Source organism: Cebus imitator, unplaced genomic scaffold (assembly GCF_001604975.1).
Source record: "Cebus imitator isolate Cc_AM_T3 unplaced genomic scaffold, Cebus_imitator-1.0 Scaffold223, whole genome shotgun sequence".
NCBI lineage: Eukaryota > Metazoa > Chordata > Mammalia > Primates > Cebidae > Cebus > Cebus imitator.
This window is the reverse complement of record NW_016107538.1, coordinates 405612-428387: the sequence shown is the minus strand read 5'-3', so window position 1 is coordinate 428387 and position 22776 is coordinate 405612. Positions and strand designations below refer to the sequence as shown.

At 53.9% G+C, this 22776-nt stretch overlaps 5 protein-coding genes across 9 annotated transcripts in view; 3 read left to right on the top strand and 2 right to left on the bottom strand.

Annotated features, from left to right (window-relative positions):
* The first annotated feature begins 1867 nt into the window (after nt 1-1867).
* On the top strand, nt 1868-4579 carry GP1BA (glycoprotein Ib platelet subunit alpha). Its single transcript, XM_017496751.2, is given in 3 exon segments — nt 1868-2101; nt 2311-3523; nt 3526-4579. Coding segments are annotated over 2 exon segments (1854 nt in total). The 5' UTR covers nt 1868-2101; nt 2311-2316; the 3' UTR covers nt 4173-4579.
* A 2649-nt stretch (nt 4580-7228) lies between these two features.
* SLC25A11 (solute carrier family 25 member 11) lies at nt 7229-10469 on the bottom strand. Of its 3 annotated transcripts, none has more exons than XM_017496749.2 (8): nt 10381-10469; nt 9170-9322; nt 8879-9085; nt 8622-8712; nt 8448-8538; nt 8263-8362; nt 8131-8182; nt 7229-7996 (listed from the first exon to the last, which is right to left on the bottom strand). In XM_017496749.2, the coding sequence occupies exons 2-8, from the start codon at nt 9319-9321 to the stop codon at nt 7841-7843; spliced, it is 849 nt and encodes a 282-aa protein (XP_017352238.1). In that variant the 5' UTR covers nt 9322; nt 10381-10469; the 3' UTR covers nt 7229-7840. The 3 variants fall into 3 exon arrangements, with proteins under 3 accessions (XP_017352238.1, XP_017352236.1, XP_037583147.1); XM_017496747.2 differs by lacking the exon at nt 10381-10469 and adding an exon at nt 9756-10014; XM_037727219.1 differs by lacking the exons at nt 9170-9322; nt 10381-10469 and adding an exon at nt 9756-9993.
* Nucleotides 10032-15361, top strand: RNF167 (ring finger protein 167). 3 transcript variants are annotated; one of them, XM_017496744.2, is made up of 10 exons: nt 10032-10160; nt 10402-10908; nt 10989-11069; nt 12462-12587; nt 12695-12782; nt 12970-13060; nt 13296-13401; nt 13543-13636; nt 14689-14769; nt 14848-15361. In XM_017496744.2, exons 2-10 carry the CDS (start codon nt 10825-10827, stop codon nt 15153-15155), a joined length of 1059 nt encoding a protein of 352 aa, XP_017352233.1. In that variant the 5' UTR covers nt 10032-10160; nt 10402-10824; the 3' UTR covers nt 15156-15361. The 3 variants fall into 3 exon arrangements, with proteins under 3 accessions (XP_017352233.1, XP_017352232.1, XP_037583146.1); XM_017496743.2 differs by having other exon boundaries at nt 10145-10286; XM_037727218.1 differs by lacking the exon at nt 10032-10160 and having other exon boundaries at nt 10651-10908; nt 14689-15361.
* Nucleotides 15362-15791: 430 nt separating this feature from the next.
* Nucleotides 15792-19281, bottom strand: PFN1 (profilin 1). The gene is made up of 3 exons (XM_017496750.2): nt 18434-19281; nt 16787-16979; nt 15792-16160 (listed from the first exon to the last, which is right to left on the bottom strand). Exons 1-3 carry the CDS (start codon nt 18563-18565, stop codon nt 16063-16065), a joined length of 423 nt encoding a protein of 140 aa, XP_017352239.1. The 5' UTR covers nt 18566-19281; the 3' UTR covers nt 15792-16062.
* A 1980-nt stretch (nt 19282-21261) lies between these two features.
* Nucleotides 21262-22776, top strand: part of ENO3 (enolase 3) — a 5572-nt gene continuing 4057 nt past the window's right edge. The window contains exons 1-3 of the mRNA XM_037727240.1: nt 21262-21370; nt 21910-22099; nt 22680-22771. Of these exons, the coding sequence (XP_037583168.1) occupies nt 22015-22099; nt 22680-22771 (177 nt within the window). The 5' untranslated portion in view covers nt 21262-21370; nt 21910-22014. The remainder of the gene's footprint in view (nt 21371-21909; nt 22100-22679; nt 22772-22776) is intronic.

Below are 22776 nucleotides of genomic sequence, written 5' to 3'. Positions count from 1 at the left end.
AAAGACTCCATCTCGGAAAAAAAAAAAAAAAGAAAAGAAAAGAAGAGAGCCTGCCAGGCATGTTGACTCATGCCTGTAATCCCAACACTTTGGGAGGCTGAGGCAGGCAGATCACTTGAGGTCTGGAGTTTGAGACCAGACTGACCAACATGGTGAAACCCCATCTCTACTAAAAATGCAAAAATTAACCAGATGCAGTGGTGCACGCTTGTAATCCCATCTACGTGGGAGGCTGAGGCAGGAGAATCACTTAAACCCAGGAGGCAGAGGGTGCAGTGAGCTGAGATTGTGCCACTGCACTCCAGCGTGGGTGACAAACTCAGTCTCAAAAAAGAAAAAAAAAGGAAAGAAGAGAGCCTAAGCACAAACCCCAGGGGCAGGGGAATCTATGAAGGCCCAACCAAACAGGTAAGAAGAAAACCAAGAAAATTATAGGGTCACAAAAATTATGTGTCACAAAGGCCAAAGGGAGAATCCCAAGGGGCAAAGGGCCATGAGTATGCAGGCTGTGAAATCAAGTAAGATTACAGTGGAGAAGGCCAGGCACAGTGGTTCACCCCTGTAATCCCAGCACTTTGGGAGGTTGAGGTGGGAGGATCACCTGAGCTCAGGAGTTTGAGACCAGCCTGGCCAACATGTTGAAACTCTGTCTCTACTAAAAATACAAAAAAAATTATCCGGGCATGGTGGTGGGTCCCAGCTACTCAGGAGGCTGAAGCAGGAGAATCACTTGAACTCAGGAAGTGGAAGTTGCAGTGAGCCAAGATCACAGCACTGCACTCCAGCCTGGGCAACAGAGCGAGACTCCATCTCAAGTAAAAAAAAAAAAAAAAAAAAAAAAAAAAAAAAAAGCTGGGCACGGTGGCTAATGCCTGTAATCCCAGCACTTTGGGAGGCTGAGGTGGGCGGATCACCTGAGGTCAAGAGTTCGAGACCAGCCTGACCAGTATGGTGAAACCCCATCTTTAAAAAATAAATAAATAAATAAAAATTAAAAAAAAAATTTTAAAAGGCCGGGCACGGTGGATCATCCCTATAATCCCAGCACTTTGGGAGGCCCAGATGGGTGGATCATGAGTTCAAGAGATCGAGATCATCCTAGTCAACATGGTGAAGCCCCGTCTCTACTAAAAATACAAAACTTAGCTGGGCACGGTGGCGCACGCCTGTAGTCCCAGCTATTCGGGAGGCTGAGCAGGAGAATTGCTTGAACCCAGGAGGCGGAGGTTGCAGTAAGCCGAGATTGCGCCATTGTACTCCAGCCTGGGTAACAAGAGCGAAACTCCATCTAAAAAAAAAAAAAAGATCACAGTGGATGTAGAGAAGGTAGGGCATTAAAGACTTTGGTAAGAACCAAGTCAATGGCGTAACAATGGGAAGAAAGCAGCATAAACTGGGGTGAGAAGGCAGAGAGGAGTGAGGTAGGAGAGAATTAAAACTAGGCAACTCTCAGAATGCAACTGTGAAGAGGAAGAGAAGGTGGCATCTGGAGAGGTTTTTGTTTTTGTTTTCGAGATGGAGTTTTGCTCCAGCCCAGGCTGGAGTGCAATGGTGCCATCTCAGCTCATTGCAACCTCCATCTCCCAGGTTCAAGCAATTCTTCTGCCTCAGACTCCCGAGTAGCTGGGATTACAGGTATGCGCCACCACGTCCAGCTAATTTTGTATTTTTGGTAGATACGGGGTTTCTCCATGTTGGTCAGCGTGGTCTCAAACTCTTGACCTGTGATCTGCCCACTTTGGCCTCCCAAAGTGCTGGGATTACAGGTGTGAGCCACTGTGCCTGGCCCTGGAGAGGTTTCTAAAAGATGGTGGAAGGCTGTGTTTGGAGGAGTCCACCCCCATCTCCCCTGTGTAAAAGGAAAGCGGAAGAGAGAACCACAAAAAGGGCTTGGGGGAAAGCTGTGGAGTGAGGTGATAAGGGCTTGTGTCTGAGGAATTCCGGGTCACTGGAAGCCCTATCAGGTCTGCATTTCTTCCTCACCCCCATCCCCTTCCCTGACACTGGCTTAGTCTTCTGAGGGGCTAGAAGAGAGAAGGACTGAGTCGACTGACACCCTAGAAGACGCTCTGTGTGCCTTCGGAGGTCTTTCTGCCTGCCTGTAAGCCGGGGTTGGAGCTGGGGCAGGAGAGGGGTCTGGGGTGGAGCTAGTAGTTTAGGTTCTGCCGGCAAGGATGGGAGAGGGGAGTGGGGAGGATGGGAGGTGTGGAAGCTGTTTCAGGAAGCAAAGCTGTAGGGGGAAGGGACCTGGGACCTGGGGGAATGCTTCCAGGGGCTGGAGGGGTCCACTGAAGGCCCCCTTGCCCACAGGTCCCCATGCCTCTCCTCCTCTTGTTGCTCCTGCTGCCAAGCCCCTTACATCCCCACCCCACCTGTGAGGTCTCCAAAGTGGCCAGCCACCTAGAAGTGAACTGTGACAAGAGGAATCTGAGAGTGCTGCCTCCAGACCTGCCAAGAGACGCAACCATCCTCCACTTGAGTGAGAACCTCCTGTACAGCTTCTCCATGGCATCCCTGGTGCCTTTCACTCACCTCACTCAGCTATACCTAGATCAGTGTGAGCTGACCAAGCTCCAGGTTGATGGGACACTGCCACTCCTGGGGACCCTAGATCTATCCCACAATAAATTGCAAAGCCTGCCCTTCCTAGGGCAGGCATTGCCTGCTCTCACTATCCTGGATGTCTCCTTCAACCAGCTGACCTCGCTATCTCCTGGTGCCTTCCGTGGTCTTGGCCACCTCCAAGAGCTCTACCTAAAAGGCAATGAGCTGAAGACTCTGCCCGCAGGGCTCCTGATGCCCACACCCAAGCTGGAGAAACTCAGTCTGGCTAACAACAACTTGACTGAGCTGCCCCCTGGGCTCCTGAATGGGCTGAAGAATCTCGACACCCTGCTCCTTCAAGAGAACTTGCTGCGCACAATACCAAAGGGCTTTTTTGGGGACCACCTCCTGCCTTTTGCCTTTCTCCATGGGAACCCCTGGTTATGTAACTGTGAGATCCTCTATTTTCGTCGCTGGCTTCAGTACAATGCCGAAAATGTCTACGTATGGAAGCAAGGTGTGGATGTCAAGGCCATGACCTCCAACGTGACCAGCGTGCAGTGTGACAATTCAGATAAGATTTCTATCTACAAATACCCAGGGAAGGAATGCCCCACCCTTGGTGATGGAGATGACGAAGACCTATATGATGACTACACAGAAGAGGACACTGAGAATGATAAGGTGCGTGCCACAAGGACTGTGGTCAAGTTCCCCACCAAAGCCCATACAACCCACAGGGGTCTATTCTACTCACGGTCTACTGCTTCTCTAGACAGCCTGATGACCTCCTTGCATCCAACCCAAGAATCCACTAAGAAGCAGACCACATTTCCACCCAGATGGACCCTAGATTTCACCACATTCTCCAAAACTCCAAAATCCATTACTGAACCCACCACAAGCCCAACCACCCCAGAGCCCGCCTCAAGCCCGACCACCCCAGAGCCCGCCTCAAGCCCGACCACCCCAGAGCCCGCCNAGAGCCCGCCACAAGCCCGACCACCCCAGAGCCCGCCACAATCCTGATCACCCCAGAGCCCGCCTCAAGCCTGACCACTCCAAAATCCACAACACTGACCACCCCCAAAACCATCATATTCTTAACTACCACAAAACCCATCTCACTCTTAGAACCCACCAAAAAAAACATCCCTGAATTTGAGAAGCAACCAAAGGTCCGTGGGGTGGCCCAAGGGCATTTTGACAGCTCCAGAAATGACCCTTTTCTCCACCCTGACTTTTGCTGCCTCCTCCCCCTGGGTTTCTATGTCTTGGGTCTCCTCTGGCTGTTCTTGGCCTGTGTGGTCCTCATCCTGCTGCTGACCTGGGTTGGGCATGTGAAACCACAGGCCTTGGACTCCGGCGAGGGTGTTGCTCTGGCCACAGCCATGCAAACCACACATCTGGAGCTGCAGAGAGGAAGGCAAGTGACAGTGCCCCCGGCCTGGCTGCTCTTCCTTCAAGGCGCGCTCCCCACTTTCCGCTCCAGTCTCTTCCTGTGGGTACGGCCTAATGGCCGAATGGGGCCTCTAGTGGCAGGAAGAAGGCCCTCAGCTCTGAGTCAGGGTCGTGGTCAGGACCTGCTGGGCACAGTGAGCATTAGGTACTCTGGCCACAGCCTCTGAGGGTGGGAAGTTTGGGGACCTTGGGAGAGGCTCCTGTGGACTCTCCTATTGGGATCTGGCTGGGGTTGGGTGGGTAAGAAACATGGGGTCATGGGGAGGTCTTAATTCCTTTTCCTGTATCAGAAGCCCTCTCTTCACACCACAGGCACACAAATTCAGTCCCAGCAAAGCAGAAGGGATAGTGACATGGAGTTGGGTGGGTCACAGAACAAAGCTCCCTATGCTGCATGGGGCATCTATGCACAATAGAAAATCTGGAAAGCAGTTTATCAGGATGTGAGCACTGATTGTGTCTGGATGTTATATATATGGATGGTTTTATTTTCTTTTTCCCTGTTTAGCATTTTCTAGTTTTCTACCATTATTGTATATTATCTGTATAATAAAAAATAATTTTAGAGTCAGGAGTGATGGCTCACACCTGTAATCCCAGAACTTTGGGAGGCCGAGGCAGGCCGATCACGAGGTCAGGAGATGATGGAGAACATCCTGGTCAACATGGTGAAACCCTGTCTCTACTAAAAACACAAAAATTAGCTGGGTGTAGTGGCATGTGCCTGTAATCCCAGCTATTTGGGAGGCCGAGGCAGAAGAATCGCTTGAATCAGGGTGTCAGAGGTTGTGGTGAACCAAGATGGTGCCACTCCACTCCAGCCTGGTGACAGAGCAAGACTCCATCTCAAAAAAACCAAAATAATAAATATATGTATAACAAAACATATATATATATATATATGTATGTATATACATATATGTGTGTGTATATATATATATATGTATGTGTGTATATATATATATATATATATATGTGTATATATATATATATATGTATGTGTGTATATATATATATATATATATATATGTATATAACAATGTTATATAAAAAACAAAACAGGTGTGGTGGCTCACACGCCTGTAATCCCGGCACTTTGGGAATCCAAAGCAGGTGAATCACCTGAGGTCAGGAGTTGGAGACCAGTCTGGCAAATATGGCAAAACTCTGTCTCTACTAAAAATACGAAAATTAGCTGGGCGTGGTGGTGCACGCCTGTGATCCCAGCTACTCGGGAAGCTGGGGCAGGGGAATCACTTAAAGCTGGAAGGTGAAGGTTGCAGTGAGCTGAGATCGCGCCACTGGACTCCAGCCTGGACGACAGAATGAGATTCCGTCTCAAAAAACAAAACAAAACAAAAACTTAGTTTCTGGCTGGGTGCAGGGGCTCACACCTGTAATTCCAGCACTCTGGCAGGCAGACGGGTGGATTGCTTGAGCCCAGGAGTTCAAGACCAGGCTTGGCAACATGGCAAAATCCCATCGCTATAAAAAATACAAAACATTAGCCAGGTCTAGTGGCTTGCACCTGAGGTCCCAGGTACCTGGGAGACTGAGGTGGGAGGGTCACCTGAGCCTGGGAGATGGAGGCTGCAGTGAGCTGTAATTTTGTCACTCTACTCCAGCCTGGGTGACAGAGTGAGACCCTGTCTCAAAACAACTTGGTTTCTTTTGGTGAAGTGTCTGGGACGCCTGTCATGAGAATTCACAAAGTCCCAACTGCCCCTACTCTGGTTACAACTACTCATTCAAGACTTCCAGTTATAGCCTACACTTCCCCTGCCTGGGCTGCCTCCTTCTCTCTTCCAGGGGTGGCCACCCACCAGGCCACCCCAGGCATCACATCCAGTTCAAAAATTGTCTCCCTGAAGTTTAGTAGCAACTGCTGAGACCTATCTGCCAGTAGCCTGCAATACTGGTGCAAAAGTGAGTACTTGCTTGCACCTGCAGCCTCAGAAGTGCAGCTCTCCTCACTGCCCAGGTCAGCAGGATAGCAAGGGATGGACCCTGCAGCCATCTTGGTGTGACTGAACAGTCTTGGGTTTCCTACTCTCAGGCTGGGACACGGGCAAATGGAACCCTATTTCTCTTCCCAGAGATCCTGCCATTCCCTAAACGCATCGGTGTCACTTCCTCTCTTGCCTTGTCTCTAGCCCAATCCAGGGCTTGGGGCCCAGAGAATAGGACTATGGAGACCCCCATCCCTCTCCAATTGTCCTGGAAGGATCTGATGTCTGACTGCATCTCTTCCCAGGTGGAGGACCAACTCCTGAGCTTGGCAGTCAGAGAGCGCCATGCGCTGACACAACCTGACAGTCCTGCGCCATCTCTCAAGGCAGATACCACACAGCCTGTGCTCCAAATATCACAAAACTATAGATCACCTGCTTCCCCGACAGTGTTTTACTCTAAGCCTTTGCCCTTAGTCCAGCCAGGTGTGCTGTCCTTGCCCCGTCCCCAGCCAGTCTAACCACTCAGTGTGCAAGTCACTTCTCCCAGGTGAGGGCAGGTGCTCCCGGTTACCCTGCACCACTATTGCTACACTCCGTTTCTCAATCTGCTCCTGCATAATCCTGTCTTCTGGATCAGGAACTCCTTAAGGACAAGGTCTAGGCTTTAGGTGTCTCACAATAGCCACCAAGGCCCAGGACATAGTGTACACAGAAGCAGCAACAGGAGAGCCAGGATGCTGAGCTCCACCTCTTCTGCTGATGAGGCTCTGCCAAAGGGACAGCTCCCACCTGCTGCCTGCCTGTCCCCTGACCTGGCCAGCACTCCTCAATTTGACCTTCCCAAGCTCTTTCATGCCCTAAGAGGTTTTAAGGCTCCTTGAGGGCTGGGCCTGGGAACCACACACCTCCTTCTGAAGAAACGGATAAGGTTCTCACTCTCCCCACCCAAGGACCCAGATCTGGTCTCTGGCCAGTATCCCCCTTTCTTCAAGCTTCTAGTTCCTACCCTCATAAGCCCTGGCCCTCCACCTCGACTGGCTCTAGCCCGCAATGGTCTCCTCTCTGAGACTTCTCTCAGAGTCTCTTTATTTCCTCCCTCTTTAGGCTGCAGATGCAGTCATCAGACCCAGGGGCTTTTCCTGGGGATTATGTGAGATGATCTGTGCATCTATGGCATTCTTGGGCAGGTGGCTAGAGGTAACATACCGGGCCTGGGATTTGAGTTTTCCTGGCCCTATCAGCTGCTGTAGCATGACAGATTTACACAGCACTTGCACAAAACCAGCGGGTGCTTTTTCTTTAATTTTTCTTAAAAACTCCAGTTCCTTCATTGGAACCGAGTCATTAAAAAAAAAAAAAAAAAAAAAAACTCCAGTTCCTATTCTCCAGGGGCACTAGCTTCTTTGTCCAGTCTCCTCCCCTTTCCTAGTCACCCCCCAGACTCTGCAGATTTGGGGCTGGTGTCATCAATCCAATTTATTAAGTCCTCAATGAAGGGGAGGAAGGGCGACATCTCCCCCTGTAGCCCCTTTGGCGATCCTGATAGCTTCTGCTCTTCCCTGTCCCCTCAGCTCGGCCTTGATTTCCCCACTGAAAAGGGGGATCTTTCTGCTGTCCTGTATGCCCTGAAACTAACATCCAAGAGGAGGCCAGAAATCCTGAGGAAGTTTTCCAGCTCCCCACAAGAAACAGCCAGGGACAGAGAAGTCACAGGATCAGGAGGAGCAGGGCAAGCTAGAGCAGGGGGTAGAATAGACCAAGTCCTTTACCACAGAATAAAAAAACCACACTGTGGAGGGGAAATAAATAGAGGGGTCCAGGGCAGCAGAGCCCAGGCCGCAGTGGCTGTAGGTGCAACAGATGAGTGGGTGCCCCTTGCTGCTTCAGCCACTGAGGAAGAGACGCTTGTAGGCCTTGTTCATCTGCTCCAAGAAGATGAAGGTGAGGACGGTGTGGGGGCCCAGGCGGGCATAGTACGGTGTGAAGCCCTTCCACAGGCTGAAGAAGCCCTCGTAGCGGACAACCTTGAATAGTACATCCTAGACACACAGACAGGCGGGGTGCTGAGGCTAGGCCCTGGACTCTAGGGCCCCATTCCCCTTACCCAGCTGCCTTCACAGCTTTCCCAGGGCATCTGACACCCCCTCCCAGGCCCCCAGAATAGCTTCCTCACCAGGCCATTCTTGTATTCCGGCTTCCCATCAATCATCCGCATGTTCTGGATCCTGAAGGGAAGGAGACAAGGGCATGAGAGACTGAAAGGAAACCCTCCCACCCATCTCCAGGCTCAGGCCTGCACACTCACCGGGTCTTGGCAATGTCCACAGGCATGGAGGCAGCAGTGGTGACAAGACCACTGATCATGCTGGCGCAGAAATGGCACAAGATGTTGTCAGAGAAGTAGCCTGAGGGAAGTGAAGCAGGGGTGGCAGTCAGCTCAGAGGTGGCTCAGGCCAGGCTGGAAGCTAAGGGCCCAGCTCTGGGTCTCACCTGAGTCGAGTAAGAACTGCTTGGATTGGGAGTAGGAGGCGAGCTGGGCAGCATTGACGACAACGGCCCGAGCCATGGTAGGGATGCAACCCTGGAGATAGGGGAGCAGGGGAAGAGTCAGAAATAACTAAAACCTGACCTCACATCCCCAAAGTCTCTAGCCCTTTCACTCACCCGCCACAGTGTGGGGACTCCCTCTTCCCGGGTGATTCGAATCAGGGCGTTAAACACATTTTTGTAGCCACGGCGCTGGTCAGCTGGAAGACTGGTGAGAAGGCAGGAAGAGATCAAGAACAGGATAGCCCACAGGAGCAAAGAAAGGAAGGCCTGAACAGGTAAAAGCTCTCCTCTAGATCTAGCATAAAATACTGGTCCTTTTACTCTAGATTCCAGGGAATGGGGCTGGCGTTAGGCTCAGACTTGGAACTCACCGGCCATCGGCAGTCATGCGGATAAGAGCCACTTCGGCTGGTGTTCCCACAAAGGCACCAGTGGCACCTGCAGTCATACCAATCAGAGCTTTCAGCAGAAAGCCAGGAGGTGTACCATCAGCCCCAGTCAAACGCTCAAACAGCACGGTATAGATGCCAAGGCGGGTGGTGGTGTAGGTGGCCTGGCGCAGCAGGCCAGCTGACAGCCTGAGGAGCAGAGGGGTCAGCACATCAGGCCGAGGTCTGGAGCTGCCAACCCATAGCCTACTTCCCAACCTGAGGCCCCAATACCCGGTGTAAATGCCCCTCAGGCCTTCTGCCTTTAGGATGCTGGTGAGGGCATGGAAGCTGGTTTTGTACTCTCGAGTCTTGGCCCCTTCACCGCTCAGCTGCATCCGATTCTTCACCAGGTCCAGGGGCTGGACAAAAACGGTGGCTCCCATCCTGGGGAAAGACAGAGGTGAAGGGCCAGGTGTTTCAGATCTACCAATGCCCACTGAAGCCTGACAGCAAAAGGTTACAAAGGTCAGGGCCTGCCACACGATTCAAGAATCAGGATGCTGATGGGCAGTGTATAAGAGTCTAATGTACACCAAGTGCATTTAATGGCCTGGAACCCCATGTAGCACGGCAGAGCTTAGCAATGCGCTGGAAAACTCAGGGAGCCCTGCGGGCGTTGTGCAACGACCCTGCATGCAGTCCAGAAGGGGCCCTGCAATGGGCGCCTGGCAGCCCAACAGGGAACTCGCAATACGCTGGAGATGGCTCTGACCCCGTGACGACACAGTTCACTGCAAGAGACCCAGAGATGAACCGGGACCGCTTCCTTGCGCCCACCCCTTCCTCCTCTTTTCCCATCCCTGGGGCCTGAGCTTACCCGGCCAGGCCCCCAAACAGGAACTTGACGGACTTAGGGGAGGTACGGGGCTTCCCGTCCATCCCGCTAGCCGCGGGACTCGCCGTCGCCGCCATCGCAACTCAGTGGCCCTTGGCTCTGGGTCCCGTGTGCGCGCGACCCCACTCGCGCCCAAGGTGACACCGCGCGCGCAACAGGGACAGGGCGCGCGCACGCCCCTCCGGCTCTCAGGTCAGGCACCCGCTGGAAGCGGGAGCCGGCGCAGGCGCGCAGCGCAAAGGCGGCCGGGAGTAAGGCGGAGCTGAAGGAGGAGCTTGGGCGGGGAGGGGTGCGGCTGATTTAGGAAGCCAGAGGAAAGGCAGTTTTCACCGACTTGGAATCGCGGGAAAACAGAAGAGAGTTTGTTTGAAGGTCTCGCGAGATCGAGTGAATACGGCGCGACAGGAGAGCTCTCGCGATAGACCCAACAAGCAGTCAGCTACGAGGGGACGGGAGAGGTGGTGAGCACTCTCGCGAGACTTGGAGGAGCAGCTGCTACCCCAGGGAGGAGAGGTTTGTAAACTAGGCGGCTCCAGGTTTCCGGGAATCTTTACAGGGAAACGATTAGGTCGTCTTCTGGGCCACCGGCACTCCCTCCATCGCTAACCTTTTTTAACCGGCCTTTTAGGACCGGAAGTCCTTCATCTCAAGCGTCCAATGCTGGAAGCGGCCGGATTTGCTCTACCGGAAGCCCTTTTCCAGAGGCTGGGAACCCGGCCCACCTGGCAGGAAGTCCCACCTTCTTGAGCTCCCCCACCCTTCCCGAAGTTTTTCTGTCAGCTGTGTTAGTCTCAGTCCCATTTCCCAGTCTTATTCCCTTACCAGTAAAGGATACATTTAGTGCCTCTTACCCAGCTCCACTAAACGGGTTGGATATCTCATTCTTTGAGTCGGGGTTCTTTCCCTGGCGCCCCCATGTAGCTGGGAAGTGTGACCTGGGGGTGATTGGACCCCTGGGATCTTAAAGGAGGGGCAGGGAGGGCGCAGAACTCTGCTTCTGCTAATTGCTACCAGGACGCGCGGCCTCCTTGGCCTCTCTCCTCGCGCTGCCATGCACCCTGCAGCCTTCCCGCTTCCTGTGCTTGTGGCCGCTGTGCTGTGGGGAGCGGCTCCCATCCGGGGGCTCATTCGAGCGGTGAGTTCGAGGGACGGATGGGGAAAGGTCGCTGAAGGGACGGTTTGCAGTGAGGGGGAACATGGCCTTTTTGTCCGCAGACCTCGGACCATAATGCCAGCATGGACTTTGCAGACCTCCCAGCTCTATTTGGGGCTACCTTGAGCCAGGAGGGACTCCAGGTGATTTTTTTTTTTTTTCCTTCATATTTCGCAAATCTTCCATCCTGGGCTGGGGTTGGGGAGGTTTGTCCTGGGTGAAACTGGAGGTAGGAAAGTCAAGTTAGGAACTGAGCACGTCTAGTGTGGAATCCAGAATCTAGCGGGAGAAGACAAAGTGTCTACCCCTGGAACTCCGAGCTTGTCAGGGAGACTGAAAGTGGACAAAGGCAGGACCAGTAGATTCTTATCAGGAGAGTCTCAGGAGCTTGTTATTGGTTATATGATCTTGGGCAAATTAATTTCTCTTTGAGCCTTAGTTTGGTTTACTGTAAAATGGGATAATGGAAGTTTTCCTAGGGTTACTGTGAAGATTAAATTAGATAAGCAATTTTTGTAATACATCATCCCAAAGACTGCCACATAGCAAGAACTCATTTGGGCCATAGATAGCAATCGAGTTGTTTGTGAGATGGTTAATTAGAAAATTGAAGAGGCCGGGCTTGGTGGCTTGTGTCTGTAATCCCAGTTCAAGACCGGCCTGGCCAACATGGTGAAACCCTGTCTCTACTCAAAATACAAAAGTTAGCCGGGCGTGGTGGCATGTGCCTGTAGTCTCAGCTATTTGGGAGGCTGGGGCAGGAGAATCACTTGAATCTGGGAGGTGGCGGTTGCAGTGAGTGCCACTGCACCCCAGACTGGGCGATGGAACGAGACTCCATCTCACAAACACACACACACAAGCGAGCACGGCGGCTCACACCTGTAATCCCAGCACTTTGGGAGGCCGAGGCAGGCAGATCATGTAAGGTTAGGAGTTCGAGACCAGGCTGACCAACATGGAGAAACCCTGTCTCTACTAAAAATACAAAATCAGCCGGACGTGGTGGCACATGCGTGTAATCCCAGCTACTCCAGAGGCTGAGGCAGGAGAATTGCTTGAACCCAGAAGGTGGAAGTTGCGGTGAGCCGAGATTACACCATTGCACTCTAGCCTAGGCAACGAGCAAAAACTCCGTCTAAAAAAAGAAAATTGAAGGGAGGAGTGTGTTCTGTATGAATATGTGCTGGTGAGAGGACTGTGAAACAACTTGAGAGAAAGTGACATGGGTGGTTAGATAATTAAATTACAATCGAAATATTAGAAGACAAAATAATTGCATTAGCTTTCAGTATGGAGTACAGATTAACCCATTTGGGACAGTGAGAAGGGCGATGGGAGCGGTGAGGGGATGTTGTTATGTCATCGCCTTTTCAGGAGGCTAAAAAAGATTGTATGGGTGGGATGCTTAGCCCCCAGGAGTGAGAAGGAAGGGAGGATAGAGGATGTGCAGCACGTGGGGCTGGTGTGTTTGGTGTGTAGGCGCTATAGAACCTAGAGGAGAAATCTAACTGTTGTTTGCTTCCATCCCGTAGGGGTTCCTTGTGGAGGCTCACCCAGACAATGCTTGCAGCCCCATTGCCCCACCACCCCCAGCCCCAGTCAATGGGTCAGTCTTTATTGCGCTGCTTCGAAGATACGACTGCAACTTTGACCTCAAGGTTGTGAATGTGGAGTGGGAGCTGGGCAGCTGAGGGTACAAAAGGCATCAGGAATGGAGACAGCTAAGGCCCATGATGGCTCCTTGTCCTCTGCCTTGTCTCCCTAGGTCCTAAATGCCCAGAAGGCTGGATATGGTGCCGCTGTAGTACACAATGTGAATTCCAATGAACTCCTGAACATGGTGTGGAATAGTGGTAAGGCTGAGGGAATCTAGACAGCTGGGCTTTCAGTAGGACACAGACAAAGATGGTGGTAAGCCTGAAGGATTTAGGAAAAGAAGCCAATACTTTAGGTGGGGCGGGGCCAAAGTGCAGATGCCAGAGTTCCCAAAGGATTTGAGTAGAAGCTTGAGTCCCCAGAGTAATACCTTGATCCCTGCAGAGGAAATCCAGCAGCAGATCTGGATCCCATCTGTATTTATTGGGGAGAGAAGCTCCGAGTACCTGCGTGCCCTCTTTGTCTACGAGAAGGGGTAGGACATGTGTCTCCTTCCCATTCTTTCTTCAGCAAGCAGTTCCATGCCAACCTGGAGCCCAGGCCTCCTCACTGCCTCAACCATTCAGCCTCCTGTCCTTCCTTCCCTGCCTCTGACTTTCTTCCCATTCCCTTCTCCACCCATGGGCTTTGTACATAGCCAGTTACTTTGTCCCTTTTTTTTCCTCCCTTTGCCTTTCTCCCCCTGCTAAGACTGATCATCCTTTCCCCAGGGCTCAGGTGCTTCTGGTTCCAGACAATACCTTCCCCTTGGGCTATTATCTCATCCCTTTCACAGGGATTGTGGGACTGCTGGTTTTGGCCATGGGAGCAGTAATGGTGAGTAGCTGAGGGAACAGGATGAGAAGCACTGAGGCCTATGAGGCCAGTCTGGATCTGGAGTTGGGAGGTGGGAATGGTTTGTCCTAGATTGTCTAGTTTTGTTCCTAAGCCTTGTCCATCCACTCCCCCTTCCCCCAGATAGTTCGTTGTATCCAGCACAGGAAACGGCTCCAGCGGAATCGACTTACCAAAGACCAACTGAAACAGATTCCTACACACGACTACCAGAAGGGTGAGGGGCTTAGGGGAGAAAAGGGCTTTTCCTACTGTGTACCTGGTTCTGAAGGACTTTGAGCCCAGAAGATAGGGTATACAAAGATAGCAGTGGCCGGGCACAGTGGCTCACATATTCCTAAGTGCCTGTAATCCCAGCACTTTGGGAGGCCGAGGTGGGCAGATCACTTGAGCCTAGGAGTTTGAGACAAGCCTGGGCAACATGATGAAACAAAAAAAATCCCAGCACTTTAGGAGGTTGAGGTGGGTGGATCCCTTGACCCCAGCAGTTCCAGGCCAGCCTGTGCAACATGGCAATACCCATGTCCCTTTTAAAAAAAAAAAAAAAAAAAAAATTGGCTGGGTGTGGTGTACGCTTATAGTCCCGCTACTTGAGAGGCTGAGACAGGAGAATCATTTGAACCAGGAAGGTGGAGGTTGCAGGGAGCTGAGATTGCCCTACTGTGCTCCAGCCTGGGTGACAGGGAGTCCCTGTCTCAAAATAATAATAAAAAGAAAGATTGCAGTGAGGAGGTTTCAGCTTGAGATGCCATCTTTTCTTCTCTTTTTACTCACAATGAAGACAGGAGAGGAGATTGAATAGAAGAGATGGCAAGCAAAGATTAAGTGAAATAATTGGGGGAAACAATAGAGGGACAGCCTTTGCTTATAAGGGATGTAGAGAGAGCAGAAAAATGGGAGAAATGGGGAGGATTCTGTTAGAGAAGAAACAGGTACCAAGGGGCTGGGGCTTTAGGCCCTAGGGCCTCCAGTGCCCATATAAGGCTATGGCAGAAGTCGTGCCCATTTCCGTTCCCTCCACTCCCTCTCTCCACCCTCACACCTCCCCAAAAACCCACTTCCCTTCTTACCTCTGCTTCTTTTTGTTTGTCCCTTCTAGCCCCAAATCCTTCCATGTTCTGCCCTGACCTTATCCTGCCCACCTGTCAGCTTTCCACTGGCTTTGTAGGCAAGGGAAAATTTTTGCAAGGCTTTAAAAGCCTTAAGGAATTAAGGGCCCTGGTTCATGATGGCTCAGTGAAGGACTAGATTTCTTTCTTTTTGTCCCAGGAGACCAGTATGATGTCTGTGCCATATGCCTGGACGAATATGAGGATGGGGACAAGCTGCGGATACTCCCTTGTGCTCATGGTGAGGCCCCCTCACTGTCTGCATGTGCCCCTATGCCACTGGTAGCCTCTAGGTGTTTCACCTTGTTCCTTTCTGCAGCCTACCACAGCCGCTGTGTGGACCCCTGGCTCACTCAGACCCGGAAGACCTGCCCCATCTGCAAGCAGCCTGTTCATCGGGGTCCTGGGGATGAAGAGCAAGAGGAAGAAACTCAGGGGCAAGAGGAGGGTGATGAAGAAGGGGAGCCAAGGGACCACCCTGCCTCAGAAAGGACCCCACTTTTGGGTTCCAGCCCCTCTCTTCCCACTTCCTTTGGTTCCCTAGCCCCAGCTCCCCTTGTTTTTCCTGGGCCTTCAACAGATCCCCCACCCTCTCCTCCCTCCTCTTCACCTGTTATCCTGGTCTAGTAACCATCCTCCCCACCACACACACCGGTGACCTATTTGCACAGACGTTTTCTTCCCTCGTCTTCTAAGTTGAGGGATAGGGGACATTTCCATCCCAAGCTTCTTCCTTAACCAGACCTATCCTTTTGAGGGGCTTTGGGGTGGGCTGGGACAAGCAAAGTGACTGGGTCTTCACTTCTTGGGTTAATAAAATTGTTTTTGTGGACCAAGGAAGGGTGAGATCATTCTCACACCGGTGAACTTAACCCTTTGGGGGAATCACCCCTTTAGCCGTAAGGAGCAAGGCAATGCTGGGAGACATTAACCTATCATCATGGGGACAGCCCCAAGAGGCATTTGCTATGACTCAGAAGGGGAGCCCCACCCACAAGGATGACTCAACTGGCCCTGCCTTGCCTGCAGGCCTGGACCCATTCTCTGATCCAGATGGCCCTATTCCATTATCCACCAATTTGACCAGCACACTCAGGACTTAGGCCTGGAAATGCCACTGTGGAGGGGCAGGGCCACCTAGCCAGAAGCTTAAATCCCTGCACCTTGTAGTGCTTCAACCTTCCTGCTCTCAAGCCACTTTTAAAGGAGGCAAGTCACAGTGCCTGTCCCATTCTGACACCCGAGCTCAAATCATACAGCACCTTGTTAGTAGAATCTTTTTTATTCAGAAAAAAAAAAAAAAAAAAACAAAAAAACAAAAAACCCCAAAAAACAAAGTTTTCCAACCACACACAGGAGGGGTATGGGTAGGGGGAGGTGTCTGTCCATCCAGCCCTGGCCCCCAGCCCATGTGGTTTTGGCAGCAATAAGGGGTGTGGGGTAATGGCCCCAAAAATAAAATGTTGTATGTGTGTATGGGGAAAAAAAGGGTGCAAAGCTGTGGGGAGCAGTGAAAGGGAAGGGACAGACGAGGTCAGTACTGGGCACGCCGAAGGTGGGAGGCCATTTCATAACATTTCTTGTTGATCAAACCACCGTGGACACCTTCTTTGCCCATCAGCAGGACTAGCGCTGGAGGAGGAGGAAAGAGAAAGGAGGCTAGGACCCAGGTGTCACAATTCCACCCCCTGCCAGCTGTTCAGCAGCTGTCCAGCCCTGGGGGCTGTAACCCAACCTCATCTCTCCCAAACCGCCCCCCCCCCCGCCACACACACAGGCAGGCTGTCAGTCACCCTGAAACAATAAGGCTTTTCAAAAGGGGAAAATCAAGCTTAAATGCTGGAAAGGAACAGACTACAATTTAGGGGTCAAAGGCTGATAGATGGTTCAAGCTAGAAATGGCTGTGGATGGGCATGCCACCTCCAGGTTCTAACAAAAGAGATCAAGAGATGAGCCAAATGATGATTTAGGACCCCAACAATCTACATACACTCCTAGAAAAGTTTCTAATCTGAGCTCAAAGCAGGAAGGAATTTAAGAGGTAATGGCAGTTCAAGAACTTCGAATTACAAGATGAGGAACTGAGATAGTACTGGAGGGACTATCCCATGTTCCAGCATCCAGCAGACAGGACGCAGAACACTGGTCTGACTCCCGTCATGTTGGGGAATCACACAAAAAAGCACCCTAACGATTACCGGAAGGCGCTGCATTAGAGATCTTGGAAGTACAGGAAGGATAAGACTCAGGAACTCACTCTTGTCAGTCTTGGTGACAGTGACATTGAAGGTGGGGGCTCCACCGGTGCTCTTGGTACGAAGATCCATGCTAAATTCCCCATCCTGCAGCAGTGAGTCCCGGATAACCGAACATTTCTGGCCCCCAAGTGTCAGCCCATTCACGTAAAAACTTGACCGGTCTTTGCCAACCAGGACACCAACCTCAGCTGGCTGGAAGAGGAACCAAGCACCCATCAGGTTAGTCAGTGCACCAAGATTCCCACCTTGTTCTCCAAAGACCCATCTGCCTTCCACTTCTGAGAGTGAGAATACCCCCCACCCCACCCCAGGAGAAGTGTAAGTTACATGCTCAGTACACATCAATGAAATGGGAGAAACTCTTAGGACTGTGGGACATTAGTCCAGAAAAACATCATGATTCTCAAACCTGGAACATGGGACCAGGGAGGAAAGGATGACATACCGAGATTTAGACCTCGGTGTTAATAGGGAAAGTAAATACAGAACATAAAAGGGGCCAAAAGTCAGTGAGAAAAGTGAGGAGCCTTTGGATGCTCAGAACTCTCCTTCAGGAAAAGCAGAAGCGGGGAGGGGAGGGGAGGGGGGCGGGCAAGGCAAGAGAAGCAACTTTGCCCTTATTTGGTCAAAGGTTCTGCAGGAGCTGTTAGGGCCCGGACGCCTGGGTCTCCAAGTAACCTAGAGTTTAGCCCCAGGTATCTCTGCTCTGAGATGAGGAAGCAGACCCCTGGGGACTTTCCGGGAAAGTTGGAAAACTTTTGAAGGTGGATGGAGGCTAGACCCAGCAGGCCACCTCTCGGGTCTAGGTACCCCAGGAACCTTTTTCCCCCTCCCCCTTTCACCCGAAGCCCCCACATCCGGTCCCCTCCCGCCCGGAAACCCCCTTCCCCCCCTTTCGAACTTCCGCTCCCCCTCCCCACTTCCGGGCAGTGTGGACAGGGTAGATGGTGGTGGGAGCAGCGGTAGTCAACCCATATTCTTTCGCTTATGCAGTCTCACAACTTCTCACAAAGTTCCCCTGCTCCAGGCCCCGCCGGATGGCGGGAAGGGAGGGCGAGGGGACTTCCGGGATTGGCCTCGCAGGAATGTTGAGTCCAACGTGCTGAGCTGGGGGGGCGTGTGGTGGCCTCGCCCTCTCTAACGGAGCGGGGAGGGGCTGCCAGCCCACAGAGGATGGGCAGGGGACCAACACCACGCGCCTGGGGCTCCCTCCCGCAACAGGGGGAACAATGGTAGAGAGGCGCGAGCTGGCGGCCGGAAGAGGAACTGGGGGGCCGAGGGTCCCCGGGGCCTCTCTCGATCTCAATCTCCAGTTAAAATTAAGGCGCGTGCCCGCCCCACCCTGGGAGAGGCGGAAGTGGGCCGCCGCACCGGGCGCCGCGCCCCTCCCCGCCCTGTGCCCCGGATGTAACGCCCCGTCGCGGAAAGCAGGGTAGCGGGCGGGATGGGCGCCGCTGCCTGGGGCGTAGGACTTAGGGGCAACCGAGAGACCCGCTCACGTGCAGCCGCCATTCGCGTCGCTTCCAGGGCAAGCACCCAATCAGGGCCTCTCGCTGCGCGTCCTAGACCGCGGCCGCCCCCATCCAAGTCCCTCCCTTAAGGTCCAAGCCCGACCAGTGCCCCGGACCGCGCAGGCCTCGCAATACCGTGATGTTGACGAAGGTTTTTCCAGGGACGGCGGCCCAGACGGAGGGCGAGTCCTTGTAGCCCACGATGGCCGCGTCCTGACAGGTCCCGTCCGCCATGAGGTTGTCGATGTAGGCGTTCCACCCGGCCATGGCGCTGCTACTAGGGCTGCTCTCTGCGCTGCTTCTGGGACTGCGGGCTGGGTTCGAGCTGCCTCGGCTGGCTGGCGGGGAGAAGCGGAGAGCTCGGGGAACACGCTGCCGTCCAGACCGCGGTTCTGCTCACTGTGCAGCAGCCCTCGCACCGCCACTTCCTGCTCCTCCTCCCCCCCCCAGATTTTTATTTGCAAAGGACGGTGGGGGCGGGGCCTACTCCCCATTCCCTCCCTCCCCCACTCGCCAACCCAGACAGCCGAACTTTGCAAAGGCAATTTTAAAAATCCCTCCCCCTATTGCAAAATTTGCAGAGTTCGATGGAAAGCGATGTAGAAGGATGGGGGGTGGCGGGAGAGAGGTGAAGGGTAGGGTTCGCTCCAATTTGCATTGACTATAAACCAGACTTTGCTATCGGGGCAGAGAGTGAGCCAGAAGAAGGAAGGAAAGAGAAAGGAGGAAGAATTAGCAAGCTGCAAATTTAGCAAATTAAAGAGAGTTCGGGGAGCCCAGGGTTAAACTGGATGACTCCTCCTTCCCCCACCTCCGCCGAAGGGAAGGTCCGGCGGGCGGCGGCGGCGGCGGCGGCACCGCGTGTGCCTGCGCCTGCGCCTGCGCCTGCGCCGGGGACTGGAGGGAGAACGCGTGGGGCGGTCGGGGCCGGAGCCGGCTGCACGGGAGCGCGCCCGGCCCAACCGATGTGGACCCTCCGGGCAAAGAAGGCGGGCTGGGGACGTGTCTCCGGCCTGGCGGAAGGGGCGGGGGCAAAGGCGTGCGCGCTGCCGCCTTACGACACTTGATTTTACTTCTTCAAGAAATAAGAAAGCAAAGGGGAGTTTGGCCAAATCCCTTAGTCGCTCTCAGCGCTGAAGGCACCCACCGGGGCCACTTCTGTACCCAGCGTCTGCCTGGGTCGTGCAGGTTGGGTTCACCAGGGCCCATTCTCGGTCCACAGGATTGTCCCTTCTCTGAATCGGCTGTAGTCCAGGGCCTCACCCCAAGTCCCAGCCCCGCCCGTCCCGGGCAGGCAATGTCTGGATCACCGGCCGTGCCCCTTGGCCTGGGTCTGCAGAGGTCATTGAACGCGGACACCCGCGGGGCTTAACAGGCGGGGCTATTTTTCAAGGCGGAAGAATACTCAAGTTGCAAGAATGGCAACTTTTTCAAGAAGGGGAAAGTCCCTTCCACTTCGGGCCCTTTGGGTTTCCTCGCAGTCAGTTGTGCGCTTGCCGCCACCTGGGAAGGGAGGGGCGTCCGTAAGGCGGCAGTGGTGAAGCAGCCCTCTCGAACCCGCAGCCGAGGGCCAGGCAGCTTCCGGTGCCTGGGCTAGGGGCGCCAGGTCATGGAACGCGGCCGGGGCGGAAAGGGACTTGGTTTTCTCTCTCATCCTCCCGAGCGCGGCGCGCAGCCCTGGCGTTCACTCCGGATCCCACCGTCCCCGACGCCCCTCGAGCCCATGTTCCTAGACAGCCGCGCCGCTGAGTCACTGGCGGGCTCCGGCGGGGCCGCACCCGGGCACGTGGCGGCGCTCCCCGCCCGCCATCTCCTGACCCCTGGCCCGCCGCACCCCTACCCCGGGGTAGAAAAATCCCGGGAGGAGCGGCCCGAGATGAGGGGCGGGGCGAGAGGAGAGACGGGACGGGTGGCCCGGCAGGTGGCCTGGGGTGGGGGCTGGGAGGCCGCGCGGGCCAGTGGGGCGGGGAGCCGGGGTTGGGAGAGAGCGGCTGGGGTGAGTTACCCCACGCGGGCTACCTGGGGGCCGGCGGGAAGAACCTCCGAGTTGGGCAGGCAAAGCTGCAGAGGAACTCGGGGCGGACCCCGCCCTGGCCCCAGAGCAGGCAAGGTGAAGAGCTCTACAGACAGCAGAGACCCACCCCCGCAGTGCTACGAGCAGGGTCCCGGAGGAACCCCAGGCGTGCAGAAGTTCACAAAGGGCCACCGGTCTTCGGTCCATTCATTTTTGTTCACTCTCGATTTAACCCCATTCATTGATGGGCTGGGACCGTGCGCTGAGCGCCCACAGTCGGTGGGGAGAGGGGCTCCTGAATGACAGAGTCCACGCCGGGCGACAAGTGCTTTCCCAGCGTTATCTGTCGGACGCGAGGCCAGCAGAGAGGGCCCGTCTAAATTCGTCTCCTGGCCCTTAACTCATCCCCGCGCTGGCTGGCCTGGAGAGGGTAGGGTGGGGCGGCGCCGAGAATGGCCGTTATGAGGACCCTGAGAGGTGAGACCCTCTCGCCTTCTGAGTAGGGTGGGGGTTCAATTTTAGACCTCAGAGTTGCCCAGAAGTCCCGTTCCTTCCCCCACTGAGGGCAGAGGCCCGCCCAGCGATCTGAGCATGTGTGAATGTCAATCCTGCAGCCCCTCTTCCAGGCCCCCTCCCCAGCCCTACAGGCTCAGGTTACCCCTGGCCTTTCCTAAAGGTCACTCATGCTTCTTGACGTTTGCAAAAGGGGAATGTAATCCTGGGATGGGGGGACCCCCTAATCTGAAGCACCTCCCCTTCTCCTCCCGATGGGTGGAATTAAAAGCAGGGACTGTTATTGGGGGGCAGAAAGTGGGAGATAGTAGTTGACCTTTGGTAAGGGGGCAGGTGCCCAGGGCCAGAAGCTTCTGCTTTAGGCTGTAGTGGGCACTTGGCTGCCAGCCCAGTGTGAAGGGGGGAGGATGGAGAGAGAGGCGGGGCTGGCTGGGGACAGGGTGGCTCAGGGATAAATTTGCAGCCTGAGAGGGGGTGAGCTGACACTGTCCCAGCTGCCACCTAGACTCGGAGCTCCATCCAGCTCTCCAGCGAAGACATCCCAGGTTGGGTGAATCTTCCAGCCCCAGGAGGTGGAGGCAGTAAAGGGTGCGCATGGTGTTGGCTTGGAGGAAGCAGGGGACATTTCTGCTTTTTTCCTCCTGGGATTCAGGGTGCTAGAAAAAGCTGCGGGAAGGGGTGGCTGGAGTAAGCAGATGGGACAAACTCTGGGAGCACCCAAGAATCTAGGAAAAGGAGGCTGTGAGGAGGGGCAGCAGGGATGAATAAAGAAGGGCAGTTAGAGTTGGAACCTAACTGGGAATTGTGGGCCCACGAAGATTTGGGAGCAGGAAAACGAGAACCAGAAAGGATTTGAAGGCTACCAGCCATGGAGAACAGACTGTTCAACCAGAAGGGTGGAAGGAGAAGGCAGGAGTGCAGCCGTGGGAGAGGTGGGGGCTTGGGGAGTGGTGGAATCTGAGGAGTTATAGAGGAGAGGCCCCTGGATTCTTAGGATGAGAGGGTGGAATGAGAGCTGTTCTGAGTGGGGGAGGGGGCTGCGCCTGCCTCTTTGGTCTGTGACCTTTTTGTAGGGTATTTTTAGTTCCAGCACCTGCCTTCTTGGAGTGGGGAAGACTCTTAAAGGGCAAGGGATTTCTGATTCCTTAAGATACCAACTGTCTACACTCACACCTCCTGCCCCGCAGCCATGGCCATGCAGAAAATCTTTGCTCGGGAAATCCTGGACTCCAGGGGCAACCCGACAGTGGAGGTGGACCTGCACACAGCCAAGGGTAACACCAGGCCCATTGAATAAGCTTGCCTCAGAACACCCCAACCCTTTGGCCTTTGACCCTCATTTCTGTGTCGTATCCTCTCCTTTGGGGTTCCCTTTCTCAGACTTCTTCCCAAACTCTCTTCTTCCAACCCAGCACCAGAGCTAGAAGCTGGGTGATGCAGGAGTCTCTCTCTGCACTGCCTCTTGTCCCTGAGCTCAGAGAGGATACCTCAGCCCTTTGAGGGGTAGACGGGACTCCCTGTGATCTCCTTTTTTTTTTTTTGAGATGGAGTCTCACTCTGTCGCCCAGGCTGGAGTCAGTAGTGCATTCTTGGCTCACTGCAACCTCTGCCTCCCAGGTTCAAGCGATTCTCAGGCCTCAGCCTCCTGAGTAGCTGGGATTACAGGCCTGTGCTATCATGCCCAGCTAATTTTTGTATTTTTAGTGAAACAGGGTTTCATCATGTTGGCCAGGCTGGTCTTGAACTCCTGACCTCAAGTGATCCACCTGCTTAGGCCTCCCAAAGTGCTGGGATTACAGGTGTGAGCCACTGCACCCAGCCATCCCTGTGATCTTGCAATTCCTCCTGCTCCAGGCCGATTCCGAGCAGCTGTGCCCAGTGGGGCTTCCACGGGTATCTATGAAGCTCTGGAACTAAGAGATGGAGACAAAGCCCGCTATCTGGGGAAAGG